The 13,846-nt window shown below is 38.6% G+C and overlaps 1 protein-coding gene across 1 annotated transcript; it reads left to right on the top strand.

The window, feature by feature from the left end:
• The first annotated feature begins 734 nt into the window (after nt 1-734).
• Nucleotides 735-13,193, top strand: NAPG (NSF attachment protein gamma). The gene is made up of 12 exons (XM_079302941.1): nt 735-905; nt 2,902-2,969; nt 4,106-4,190; nt 4,805-4,822; nt 5,379-5,409; nt 5,876-5,985; nt 6,123-6,189; nt 6,836-6,906; nt 7,744-7,822; nt 8,314-8,393; nt 9,131-9,260; nt 10,215-13,193. Exons 1-12 carry the CDS (start codon nt 850-852, stop codon nt 10,362-10,364), a joined length of 945 nt encoding a protein of 314 aa, XP_079159067.1. The 5' UTR covers nt 735-849; the 3' UTR covers nt 10,365-13,193.
• The last annotated feature ends 653 nt before the right edge of the window (nt 13,194-13,846 follow it).

Raw genomic sequence — 13,846 nt, 5'->3', positions numbered from 1 at the left:
GCCTCTGAGCTGGGCACTGATCTAAAAACTGGCCTCCTTTTCAAAACCCTGGAAATGCAGGTGTTGCTCATTCCTGTTTTGGGCTGTGTCCAGTTCTGGGCTCCCCAGTACAAGGAAGACAAGGAGCAGGTCCAGCAGAGGTCACAAAGACCAAACATCTGTCTTATGAGGAGAGACTGTGGGAACTGGGGCTGTTTAGTCTGAAAACTGAGAGGGGATCTCATCAACACATATAAACATCTCAAAGGAGGGTGTCAAGAGAATGTGCCAGGCTCTTTTCAGTGGCGCTTAGTGACAGGACGAGGAACAGCACCCACAAAATAAAATGCAGGAAGTTTCACTTCAACATGGGGAAGAACTTCTCAGTGAAGGTGGCAGAGCACTGAGCAGGCTGCCCAGGGAGTGGAACTTCCCTGTCTGGAGACATTCACAACCAATCTGGACACATTCCTGTCACCTACTGCAGGTGACCCTGCTTGGCAGGAGGGGTGGAGCAGATGCTCTCCAGAAGTCCCTTCCAAGACTAACGATTTTTGGATTCTGTGTGATTCTCTTGTTTGAAAACCTTCTGTCGGCCTAGCACACGACAGGGCGCGGCCCTGCAGGGCTCGGGGCACTCGGGGCAATGCACAACCCGGGCCGTCCCGCAGCTCTCGGGGCACTCAGGGCCCGGCCCGGCCCGCAGCACCCGGGCACTCCGGGCCGCCGGCCGCGGCGCAGGCGCGGGGAGCAGGCGGGGCCGGGCCGCTCCTCCCGCTGCCCCGGTGCCGGTGATCCCTGCGCCGTTCCGTAGCCGCAGCGCAGGGAGGCGGCGGAGCGCGGCCGAGCCCGGCCCGCCGCGCTGGCGAGATGGCGGCTCAGAAGATTAACGAGGCGCTGGAGCACATCGCGAAAGCGGAGAAATAGTGAGCGGGGCCGGCGGGGCGGAGGGTGCGGGCTGAGGGGAGCTGCCAGCTCGGCACCCGCGCTGTCCGGGCCGCCCGGCGCTCCAGCCCCATGGAGGGGCCTGTCCCCTCCTGGCCTGGCAGGGGGCTGAGGAGACGCCGTGAGCCAGGCGGCGGCACTTGGGGAGAGGGGAGGGAGGTGGCGGGGCCGCGGGGAGGGATCGGGGCAGGGCTGCTCGGCCTGCCTGTGCCTGAGGGGACGCTCCCTGCGGGGCCGGGTGCTGTCGAGGGCCTGCTGCCCTGACAGGGACCGTGAAGCGGCCCAAGAATCAGCAGTGGGGGCGGTGCGGCCCACAGGCCTGGAGCCTGGGCAGTTTCCTTTAGGGCCTTGTGGCCCCTATTGCTCCGATGGCAAGGCGAGAGGCGTCACTTCTGCCATTCTGCTAAAGTTGGTGGGAGGAAGACAAGTCACCCAATCAGTTAGTCTGGAAAAGGTTTCTGAGATGATCGAATCCAACCTGTGACCCAGCACCACTCTGTCAGCTAGACCAGGGCACTGAGTGCCACATCCATCTTTCCTTAATGCCTCTGGGAATAGTGACTCTATCACCTCCCATTCCAATATCTAATAACCCTTTCTATGAAGAATGTCTTCCAAATGTCCATCGTAAACCTCCCCTGGAACATCTTAAGATTGTAGGCAAATGGGAGAAGAGTTATGGATACTGTGTTTCATAAAAGGGCTTGACTTCACTGAGGTGGTGTGTGTTTATTTCCTGCCCGTGAGAAATGTGTGATTGGTGCTTCTCAGATGGCTTCAATGATCTGTACTTAGGTTTATCTTGGAGAGCTTAACATCTATGATAGTCTGCTACGGTGTATTTTAACACTGAATGTAGCCATTTTGCTTGTAAGTCTGAATTGCAGAGAGTATGGTATAGATGTAATAAAGCTGAATAGTCCAAGGATACCATATTTTTAGTATGAATAGTGACAGGCCCTCTGGAAATCATGGATCAAATGTATAAATTGGCATAAAAGAACAACTTTGAAATTGAAAAAACCCAGCATATCTTACTCAAGTTACTTGACTGAAAGTGCCCCCCAGCAGAATTAATTTTAAGCTTATCTGGAGAGCTCTTGAAATAAAAGGCACTGATCCCTCAAATTTTGTGTAGATTGAGTGCATTATGTATTTCAGTTTGTGCATTTGAGACTCTGACTGTGATAAAAATACCAGAATATAAAGGCTTGTTTTAGAGTCATCTGTGGTCGACACCCAAGCAAGACAAGACCACCTTAGGATCTATATACAACTGTTTTGCCAAGTCAAGAATGTATTCCCTATAATGTGTTGGCCTACAACAAATATGCAAATAGACTATAAAGTCATGGTAATATTTTAATTTCTTTTAGAAATGGGGAACTCAGCGTATTGGATTCCAAATTGCCTAATGACTCATCTAATTTTCCAGTGTTCATTTTCCCCTATGTATCTGTGCCTACTCATAGCACCTTTTAGTGTCATGATCTATTGTAGACATATAAATGACATATAAGTCTTTGTGTCAGTAATTAAATTCTTTTATTTGTGTATGCATTGGAGAGTCTTTGTTAATTCTCAGAAGTAAAAGCAAACATCCTCTAGAGGAATGCTGGTAACTAATTTGTGAAAAAAAATATTGTCAGGTGTCATGTTATAAGAAATCTGGAGATATGTTGTTTTAGGAGGGAGTATTTTTCTTCTGCTGACTTCTTACTGCTGAGAAGATGGACTTGGGAAGACTGTAGAAGCATGGTAGGGTGAGAGTTGTAACTAAGGGATATAATTGCAGTGCTTTATGCATTTCTTAACAGTACAATTCTTAACATTTATTTTTACTGTGGTAGTGATGCCACCATAGTATTGGCACATAGGCAATTGCTCATTTCCAGGTGTTTTCTAAAGTTTGAAATGTATCTGAAGTGCCTTGATGGTAAAATATGAAATCTTTACTAATCATTTCTTGTGTTCTAGCCTGAAAACTGGATTCTTAAAGTGGAAACCAGATTATGACAGTGCAGCCACTGAATATGGGAAGGCAGGTATGTGTGACTGTAAATATGGCCATATATATTTCCAAGTATTCATCAAGCTTTGTCCCTGATAATGTGTTACATATTTTTATTATCTTGCTGTGTAAGTAAAACTGTTGTGAAGACTAAATGTAAGATGAAACTACAAAAAATCCTCTTGGTAGCATTGTAAAATAAATTTCAGGTTGCACTTGGAGATCTAGACAGTTTCGAAAACGATTTTTTTTTTTCAAGCTTACAACTTCTATTTTTTATATTGCTATATGTGACAAAAATAAAGCTTTCTTTCCTTCCTTCACTTATCCACCCCCAAACCCTGTGACTTTATCTGCAAAACAACAGACGTTCAAGCTGGTTTTAAAATTTTGCTTTATCATCATCTTATGAAATAAGTCCTGTCAAACACTGTCTCAGTAGGGTGAGATGCTGCCAGGTTGATTGGGTTTTTTTTTTCAGGCACAGTAAGGACTCATTCCTCCCTTTTTCCACTGCCAGGTGACACACTGAATATAAAATCCTTACTAGTTGATTACTTTTTGTTCTTAAGCATTTTCTTCTTTCTCATAGTAGCAATTTTTCATGGTCTTTTGGCTTGTTACTCTAGGCATTCCTAATTATTCACCTAAGACTGAATACAAAAATATGAACTTGAAAGAACAACTGGAGCATTTATGAAGTGACATTTATTTTAAATCTTACTTCATATTTTATTAGTTTAATGAGATAGAAATACATTTTTGTACCGTGTGTGCTGACAACGTTATGGGTATCCTTTGTTGGTGGCACATTTCTGTCTTTGTGTAGCTCCTAGTGATTAAAATTATATTAACATACATTCCTCTATTTCTGTAATAAAAATACAGCATGAGTAACTCTCAAATATATTGAGAGCTAAATATATTGAGAGCTATGTATGATACTGTGGTGGTATAGATGGCGTGTTGATAATAAATGTCTTTAATGGTAACTAAATAACTAATGAAGCAAGGAGAACTGTCTGGGATTTTTGGGAAGACCTGGGTAAACTGTAACCATGCATTTAAAGAGCCTATTTGCATCTTTAGGTAGCTGAACTCTCGAGCAGCAGTGGTAAAAAAGAAGACAATGTCAAGTTATAAATAAAATCCTTATTTGTTTTCTTGCAGCTGTTGCCTTTAAGAATGCCAAGCAGTTTGACCAGGCAAGGGAAGCCTGTTTACGGGAAGCTGAGGCACATGAAAACAATAAAGCGTATCTTTTCACTGATTGAGATTCTTTCTTTCCAAGAAGCTGACTAAGTTCTACTTAGATTAGAGCAATGGGGGTTGGTAGCAGCTTATTTATATATTTGCATATCTTGTCAGTGTAGCAGAATTAACTTTTTAAAAGTCTGTTCCTGTGTGCTCTGAGTGTGAAAACTAAAGAACTGTTGGTGAGAGAGTTAAGATTGTCCCAAATAACAGCTGACAGGTGCCTGAGACACCTAGGGACTGCTTCAGAAATTTAATTGGTTTTTAATAACCTACTCATACATGGTATAAACTAAATGAAGCTCTGACTTTATTACAGTATTGTAGCACTATATAATAAGCAGGAACATATTTTAAGTAAATGTGCTTTTTACAAACTTTATGTGTATATGTGCCTATACATTTATATGTACCTATACATTGGTATATTGCATTTATTGTGTCCTTAGAATAATTTACTTTTGACAGCTTGTCTGCAGTTGTAGTAGGTTCAATTTGCCTTTTTGGCGTTCCTTGATTTGAAATTAGTAGTTTTGTAAGATTTTGTACAATAGAATTTTTCCTGCATTATATTTTTGTGGCTTTTGTCCTTGACTTCAACAATTTTATGTCCAGTCTCTTTCATGCTGCCAAGTAAGTACAGAGGTTCTAAGTAATCTGAAACAGATTTTTTAACATACAGTACAAGTATGAACTGTCATTTTGATCTCAGAGTAGTAAGTGTTCTGATTCAAGTAATTTTGCTTCTTCAAAATGAGTTCAATTAAAGTGTGAGCTAGCAAAGTGAAAACCTGTAATGGCACCTGAAGGAATTATGATTTTGGCATTTTTCAGCACATTTCAATAGCAAATATTTTTTCTTAGATTAATTTCTCATAACTTTGAAATTCTACACTGTTGAGCTAATTAAGAAATTTTAAATTAAAGAGTATTTCAGAGATGACAATAATCGAAATACTGCCTGGGGATCAGGTTAGAAGAAATTCTTACTGGGGAGTCGGGTTGAATTTTGTGGAAGATAAAGTTACACGTGTGCTGTGTCATTAAATAAAACACTTGAAATATCCTCAAAGCATTAAATATTAACAGTGAAGATGTTAGATAGTCATCATGTTAACTTTTGCTTCATAACTGCAGCTTGTTGTAATACACCATCTCTCACCAAATTGTACATTCTTTTTCTCTGTAGAGCTTATGAACAAGCTGGCATGATGCTAAAGGTATTCTCATTTACTAGTTTTTATTTTTATGTTCTATTTGATAGTGACGAATATCATGCACTGGACCATTTTGCAATTATATGTAAGCAAATTGCATATTAAAGTGGAATATTTTAGTTGACTCATAGTCCCCACCTCTCCCTTCAGTATGTTAGGAAAGGAACATTTGTATTTGCGGGGGAAAATAATTTTCCTTTTGTAGAAGGAAAGAAGAGTTCTTCATGTCAGAGGGTAGCAGAAGAGTGGTGCTACTTTTACTCTAAACTACTACAGGTTCATGACTTACACAAAAGTTTAGTACTTAAAAGTGAATTTTATGGAGTTGGTGGTCAACTTTCACTAGCCCTGCAAGTTTGTAAATAAAAATTAGAACCTTAAAATAAATTATTGTAATGTGCTTTGATTTGTGTCCTTGCACATAGGCTTCTTTCCTGACAGCAGTGTTGCTGTGACTATTGCCTTGTAGGAGATGCAGAGGCTGCCTGAAGCAGTTCAGCTGATCGAGAAAGCCAGTATGATGTACCTGGAGAATGGGACACCAGACACTGCAGCCATTGCACTGGAGCGGGCTGGAAAGTGAGTCTGACTTATTGCTGGCTAGAATCTGTGCAGGGCAAGGGTATGTCTGTGGTTTTCTTTCATGTCTTTTTGATGCTTTCAGGTAAAACATATTTTTCTTTCATCTGAAGAGAAAGTATTGATGTTTTTTGCAGGTTAATAGAAAATGTGAGTCCAGAGAAGGCTGTGCAGCTCTATCAGCAAGCAGCATCGGTGTTTGAAGTAAGTGGAGGATTTTTGTGGGTGTTTTTGGTTTGCTGGTTTTTTTTTTTCTTACAGCTATGGATTAGGTTCTAAATTACATTTCCTTCATTTTACATGAGTGGCTGAGTAATGGAGCTGAAGGATTCTCATGCTGTGTAGAGAAGATGACAAAAGTTAGGAGTCAGTTTGCTTTGCCTTTTTCTCAGTTTAGGACTTTACAGAATCTGAATTTGTAGTTCAGGTGTTCTACCTCTTGTTGGGCAGCACAGAGGGTAAGAGAGCATGTCTGCTGCTGGAACTCAAAATAATTAGAAATCCCTTGAAGGCACAGAAGAAAAAAGTTTTGCTTGGTGCTCCACCCATTCCATGAGCCAGTGATTTGCCTTCTTGCAAGTGGCTTAGATGTACTTCTCTTTTGTCAGTTGTCGTGTGTTTCCAGATTAGCAAATTTGCATTGACATTCCTCTGCTGAGCAGGTCCATACAGGAGCTGGCTGTGGAACTGGGTAGCACCAATACACTTCATGTTTCCCTTGAGCATGTGAACTGCTGATCTAATAACTAACAGTTATTCTAAGTTGCAGACACACTTAGATTAAGGTCTAGTGGTCTTAATTCTGTGCAAATGAAATAAGAATGTCCAAATACTTTTTTTTGTTCTCTAGAATGAAGAACGTTTACGGCAGGCATTAGAAATGCTAGGGAAAGCATCAAGACTTCTGGTCAGAGGACGCAGGTATAGCTTTATCCATTTTTCTTTTGATGTCATTGAATCTTAAATTGTGATTTTGATTGAGGTTTTTGTCTTGTTGTTTTGTTTATGTACTATTCTTATTTGAAACTTGCTTCAAACTAAATTCCAGTTTCTGTGGGATGTGCCATGTTCATCCAGGGGCCACCCATTTTGTGTTGAGGGATGGGAGAATGTGAGCTGAACCACTTTTGCTCTGTGAAAAAACATTTCTCGTTAATTCTTAAAATACTCCAGGATTTTTTGTTTGGTTTTGTTTTCCAACATTCATATGTAGAAAGTACTTGAAAGTTCCTTGTGGCTGTGGGATGCAAAACAGAAGAATTAGGACTAACCTGAGGAAAGAAATTTGCAGCAGACTTCTATACTTTAAGTAGGGTGAATCTTGGAGTCTCAGTGAGACAAGTTTAATTTAAATTGCTTGCACCAAACTTGACCTTCATCTTAGACGTGCTTCACTAAAACATTTAGGTCCTTTAACTATATTGCTAGTTCATGGATATCAGACTTACTGATAGCTTACAGTAACCTTAGGACATATGGAAAAGTATTAGTGTGTGTAACAAAGCATTTGTGTTGTACAGTGTTACAAAAACCAAGATTTCTCTGAAAAAATACCAGAGATGTTCTTAGCACATACACAAAAGGAATTGCTGACTGTATATTTACCTACTCTGTTTTTATAGCTACTGTTGGTTTTTAGTTGTGTTGCTGTTTATTCCAGTAAACTTGCCACCGTATTAGTTAATCATTTTGTAATTAGCCTTGGGTTCATTGTGTTGTATTCCTGGCACTGATACTCCTGGTTTTTTTGGTTTTTAGATTAGATGAGGCTGCACTGTCTCTTCAAAAGGAAAAAAGTATTTATAAGGAAATTGAAAACTACCCTACTTGCTATAAGGTAATTTCTAAAAGACAGCTTCTGATAGTACGTTTCAATTTTTTTCAATTTTTATTGTTATTGACATCTGAGAGATGATAGGTACCTCTTGATTAAATGAGAAGTTTCTTGGAAATGATGAGAGCTTGTCATAGTGGTGTTTCCCCAAACTTTAGCTGTGCTTTTATAATTTTTAAAATAAGATGCTGCTATCTATAGGAACTGTCAAAACCAAGCAACACATAAAAAATGCTATAAAAAAGCCATACTATAAAAACTGTTACTTGGGACAACAATCAATTAAAATATTATAGGAGATAATCTATTTCGTATCAGCTGAGGAGATGGCTCTCTACTTTTTCACTGGATTGTTCTAACTCATTTGTATCAGTATCTTAGGATGATTGTGGAGTGTAATGATCTTTCTCATATTCAGGTCTACTATTTTTCTCATATTTTTCATTTCTAAAGCATTGTAAGGCTTACTTTTTGAAATTTTGTTTTTTGTTTAGAAAACTATTGCTCAAGTCTTAGTTCATCTTCATAGAAATGATTATGTTGCTGCAGAAAGATGTGTGAGGGAAAGCTACAGGTAAGCCTACTTCATGCCCTATAATTTTAAACTGAATGTTTCACTAGTGTAGATCTATCTTGCCTGACATTGTTCTTTCATACATTTTTAACCTGCACTTCTGTTGACTTACAGTACTATAATAATGTTCCCTGATGTATGGCTATCAGGAATCTTTTTCACACATAACAGATTTAACTCTAATGGCTACCGTGATTCTTCTTAACAAACCTAAAATGCAAAGTCATAAAGAACTAGTTACATGTGACAGGGGAGAAGATGAGATGGAAGTTAATAGTTCTTGCCATGTTACAGGAGCAAATTTTGGTGTCAAAATATAGATTAGTGTTTAACCCTGGCAATTCTTCATTTCAACTTTCATTGGAACTTAAGTCGCACAATCTCAAAACAATGTGTTTTTACTTAAACTGTGGTTTTAGTGAAATGAACATATGCATAAATTGAATTGTACTACTTTTCTTTAGAAATAATCTTTTGAGGTGAGTCTCTAAACATCTTGCTTATGTTTTCCAAATCTGCAGTTTTATATAGAAACTCATGACAGAATTGTTCCGCATGTAAAGTGGAGAAAGAGTTTATTGACTAATCAGGAAAAAAATATTAAAAATCTAATAGTCTTATTTCATCTAGACTATGGTTGTGGTCTTACTTCCAGTGTGAAAACTAATATAACTAAAGTTTAATTTTTATGGATATGATTCATACACCTGAAGAAATCAACTCTTAATTTCCTTCAGTATACCAGGATTTAATGGAAGTGAAGACTGTGCAGCACTGGAGCAACTTCTAGAAGGGTATGATCAGCAAGATCAGGATCAAGTTTCTGAAGTCTGTAATTCTCCACTCTTCAAATACATGGATAATGATGTAAGTAGGCAGATCCTGTGATTGGGGTTTTTTTTCAGATTAAGAGGGTGGGCTTTTTTTCCTGGTAAAGCAAAATAAGAAGAGCACAGTCTGTGTATTTATTGTGACTTCCTGCCCTGCTGCCCTGTGGCTGTGAGCTTCCTGCATTCTTTTACTTTGCCTGCCAGTGCTGGTGCTGCCTGTCTTTCAGATGGTGCGAAGGATTAGGTGAAAGAACAGCTTGTTAAGGATTTGCTGAATTTGTTTAATGAGTTGACCAAAATTCAGTTCTCTTCTGCTTTCTTCCTCAAGGGCAAGAGCAGTTTGCTGCTTCTGCTTTTTCTCAGAAATACCATGTAGCAGATGAATGTGCATAAACATGAACAGACCATGATGCCTACAGGATGGCATCATTGAATGTTTTTTCCACTGCTTATTCTTAGCAGGGTACTCATTCAGGATAGATTTTGAATTTGGAGCAAGTAGTTGTGTCTCTTTCTCCAGCATTTTTTATTTAATTGAATTTGTAAATTGCAGGAAGTATAAGATAGGAAAGGTGGGAAGTAATGGAAACATCTATCCCTGCCAAACCTTTTAGCAGTATTGGCTAATTTTACTTTGTTGAATAGTCAAAATTAAGTTACTAGTCTTGCTGAACAACACTTGTAAGGCTGTTTACGTGATCTAATACTAGCTACATACTGGAAATACTTACTTTATACATAAAGCTTGAACCAGAGGAACTATGTGGCTGATTTATTCAATATGAAGCAGTGCCAATACAGATCTCATATCCCATTCTCAGAGTATATGAGAGAGAAAAAAATGAACCAATGATATGTTTATTCCAAGCTAGAAAAATACATCCTGAGCATCATCACTCTGTTTCTCTACTGAATGTTGCCTGCTTTCTTATTGTGAGCTTCAGTCAGTTCTATGATAGTACAGAAATTAAACTTGCCTTGTTATTGTCAGTATGCCAAGCTTGGTCTTACCTTGGTGGTCCCAGGAGGTGGAATCAAGAAGAAGTCGCCAAATGCTGCCCAAGACAAAGCCAGAGGACCAGCTGCAGTGGGTTCTCATGCTGATGAGGAAGAGGATGAATATTCTGGTGGACTGTGCTAGCTACAGACTAGTTTGTGATCAATATCTGACTAACCTGTGATGCTGAGCATATCCAAAGGTACCAGATTTACCAGAGCTTCATTGCAATTGTGATGTGGGAATCCTTATATTAACTTGGCAGCTTCTGGGTGCAATGCAGGAGGAAAAACATGATTGTACCTATCATCTTGAAACATCTTTGGACTTCATCTCTTATCTGGCAGGGGCTTCCTTAGGGCCCTGCCTTCAGCTGATGGGAAAAAATTGAGAAGAGTTTTACTAAAAGCACAGTTTAAAAGAAACCAAAGCCTCAGAAGCACTGGAGGGAGAGTGGTACAAAATTTTAAATGCTGGATTTCAACAGCTGAAACTTTTGGTCCCTGTAAGATGTTTGCAGTTGTTTTTAGAATTAAATGTATGATCATTTATCTGGCTATTCATCTCCTGTTTAAGACCATTTAAAGCAGACTCTGCCAGGCAGGATTTTTACTTGTGTAAGCACTAGAGGGAGCATTCAGTTTGTTTTTCCTCCACTGGGGAATGTTATTGTAATATCTTGTTTTTTACAGTATCCACATGAGTGTGAAGAACACTAAGTCAACTAGGGTAAAGTTATCTTGTAAGCTTAAAAATACACATCTGCCTTTCCTCATAAGAAATTTATTGACCTACTGAACTACTTGGAAATACATGTGTCCACAGTGTTTGTAATGTGCACCTTAGAAAAGGAAGGAGTGAACAACCATTCTTAGCAGTGTTTTTGAAGTGTGCCATAACCAAAATAGAAACTGAAGTTAGCAGGTAATGTGCACTAAATAAAAACTTCTGAAGACAAATGTTTAACAGAAACTTAGGTGGGATGTTTCAGTGATAGGTTTGAGTTCATGAGCGTCCTAGATGTTTGTTTGCTAATCAGTATGCTAGTCTATGAAGACATTTGATTCTTTCATATTTTCAAAGCATGGAACAGGTATCTCCTATAAATGGCGTATTTCAAACTAGCTTAGAATCCAAGTTAACCAAATTTTAATGCATGGTATTTCTGTTTGGTTTCAAGACATCATGTGTTTCGCAAGGTTCTTTAGTGCTCTAAATTTGTTTCACTATTTTGTGCTTAAAAATTGTCAAGTCTAGAAGTTGTACTTGTGGCCTGTTTCTTCAGCAGGACCTAAGCAAGGTCTGAAGTAGGGTGACATCACTTAGAATCCAGCAGGGATTTGTATGTGATGCCCAAAGCTCTGTAAACAACAGACCAAAAGCACAATCTAAAGTGCCGGGATAGTTTCTGCCATATTAAGGAATTGGATGTCATAAAAAATATCAAGCATATGTCTGACAAAAAGGCATTATTGTGATGAAGGCTCAAATTTTAGAGGGCTAATGCTCACTTCCCTTGGGATGAATAGCAGTCAATAACATTGACATGGGAGCACCAAACTGCAGTATAATTTGCTGTCTCATTAGAAAGTCACATTATTCAATTTAATGGGTGTTCAAAAGCCAGTTTTGTGTCTTTGTCTTGTGTAATAATAACCATGAGTTTTAAAGCTGTTTAAAATGCACCTGTAGCTCTTCACTATCTGAAGGGTAATTTCCCTTTGTTATCAATGATGTATATAAAAGTTTTGACTCTATGAAATTTTAGAAGTGAGTTGCTTTTCTCTGAGAATGCTTGCAGGTATACATGAAAGATGGTTTTGAAGACTTTCCTTGAATTCTAGAACTCTTCTAGAATTGGAGGAACTCACTTCAGTTTAACTGAAGGTGAACTTCTGCCCTCTGGATTTGAATCAAGTTGAACATAACATTTATTATGGTGAGTCTCTATCACAGGTAGAAAAAATGCACATGTAGAAACTCAGGGAACACTAAGGAGTTTTCTTCAAGCATTTCCTGCTCCTAGTTCTGAAATCAGTTTCGTTGTGTGATCCCATGGAGTCTGCTTTTTGTGTGAGTGAACAGTTGTATGTATCTGAAATGATGAGGTGCACAAGAAAACTGGGAACTTGGTGTGCTTCTGTGGAAGAATTTTCAGATTTATTTAAACTGTGCTTGTAACACTAAGGCCCTTAAAAGAAAAATTAAAATTATTGGTTACATTTTTAAAACATACATTCCATATGGAAAAAAAAAAAAGAAAAAAGGAAAAAAGCAGAACTTTCTTTCCCCGGTCCCCCAAGTTTTGTTCTGTGCCAAGTGTGGATATTAGGAGACAAAAGTGGCTTGTAGTACACATGTTAAGCTGCCCTTGAATTGACATTTCTGATTCTTAGGATTAGAATCTTAATCTTTAATTGCAATGTTGCTGCAAAGACCAAATCTGCAGAAGTGGAAGCATCTGAAAATAAGATGGTTTATTTTATATAACTTATTCTCCTATTTTAGACAGTGAAAGTGTGTTAGTAATGTTAACTGCCTTTTAGTAAATGTTTAACTATAGAGAAAACTGTCTGTATATTATGTGTTAGTGTTTGTTTCTATCTTTCAGAGCAATTTGCACACTTATGTAAATACCATTTAAATGATCTAAAATGGAAAATATAACATTTACAGCAAGAGAGTTTCCAAAACCAGTGTTGACTGTAATAAAAAAATAAAGTAAATTGTGCATGGGGGCTGAGCAATGGCCAATGCAATGTATATGTAAAATCAGAAAATTTCTAAATTACCTATAAGTTAATACTCAAATGATCAAGTGCAGTGTGAAACCTGTGCTTTACTTGTTCTTTTCCCAAATTTGTGGTGTAATAGAGTACAAATTGTGTTTGTTACAGCTCTACAGATGCTGCCTCTTGAGAAGAGGCTGTGTGTTTCACCAACATGAAAAATAAAATTTGAAATTAGTGCATATGTGGTAGCTTTCTCTGTTGTTGTTCAGGTCCCTCTGAGAGCCACCATTTGAAAATGAATGTTGATTATATTTAATTTGTCACTGGGATAGATTTTCAAAGTGTTTTTTGTATGAGAATACAAGATTGTCAATATTCAAGTTGAAATCAATGCGTAGTTTTAAAAACAACTAGTCTTCATACAACTTAAGGATGTGAATTCTGTAACTCTTTGTAGTTACATAATTGTTGAAAAATCACCTTTTCTACTATTTTAAACTGAAACTTGCTGAAATATTTGAAGGTTGAAGAATCTGACACTGAAATTCTACCAGTGTAGCAGGAATTGTTCCTTAGATTCTGCAAATATGCAGCTGTATAAAATTATAAGAACTAAGCTGCTCTCGGAAAAAAAAAAAAAAATCCATGCAATCTAGATTTATAATAAGTAGTGAACTTTTTTGGATGCAGGAAATGGAAAAAAAAAAGTGACCCCCAACCTCTATGACTAGTAGCAGTAATAAAATTGGAGGAAGTAGATGTAACTTTAGAGAGCAGAAGGGAACCACTTGGGATCTGCGGTTTGAGCCTGAACAGGGAGATGAATCTGTGAGTTAATGGTCTGTGGAGGCCAGCATGCCCAGGAGCTGGGCTGCTCTCTGCCTCGGGACCTGT

The sequence above is a fragment of the Erithacus rubecula genome (assembly GCF_903797595.1).
Source record: "Erithacus rubecula genome assembly, chromosome: 3".
Lineage (NCBI taxonomy): Eukaryota > Metazoa > Chordata > Aves > Passeriformes > Muscicapidae > Erithacus > Erithacus rubecula.
Note: the sequence above shows the minus strand (reverse complement) of the source record. Positions and strands in the feature narration are given on the sequence as shown.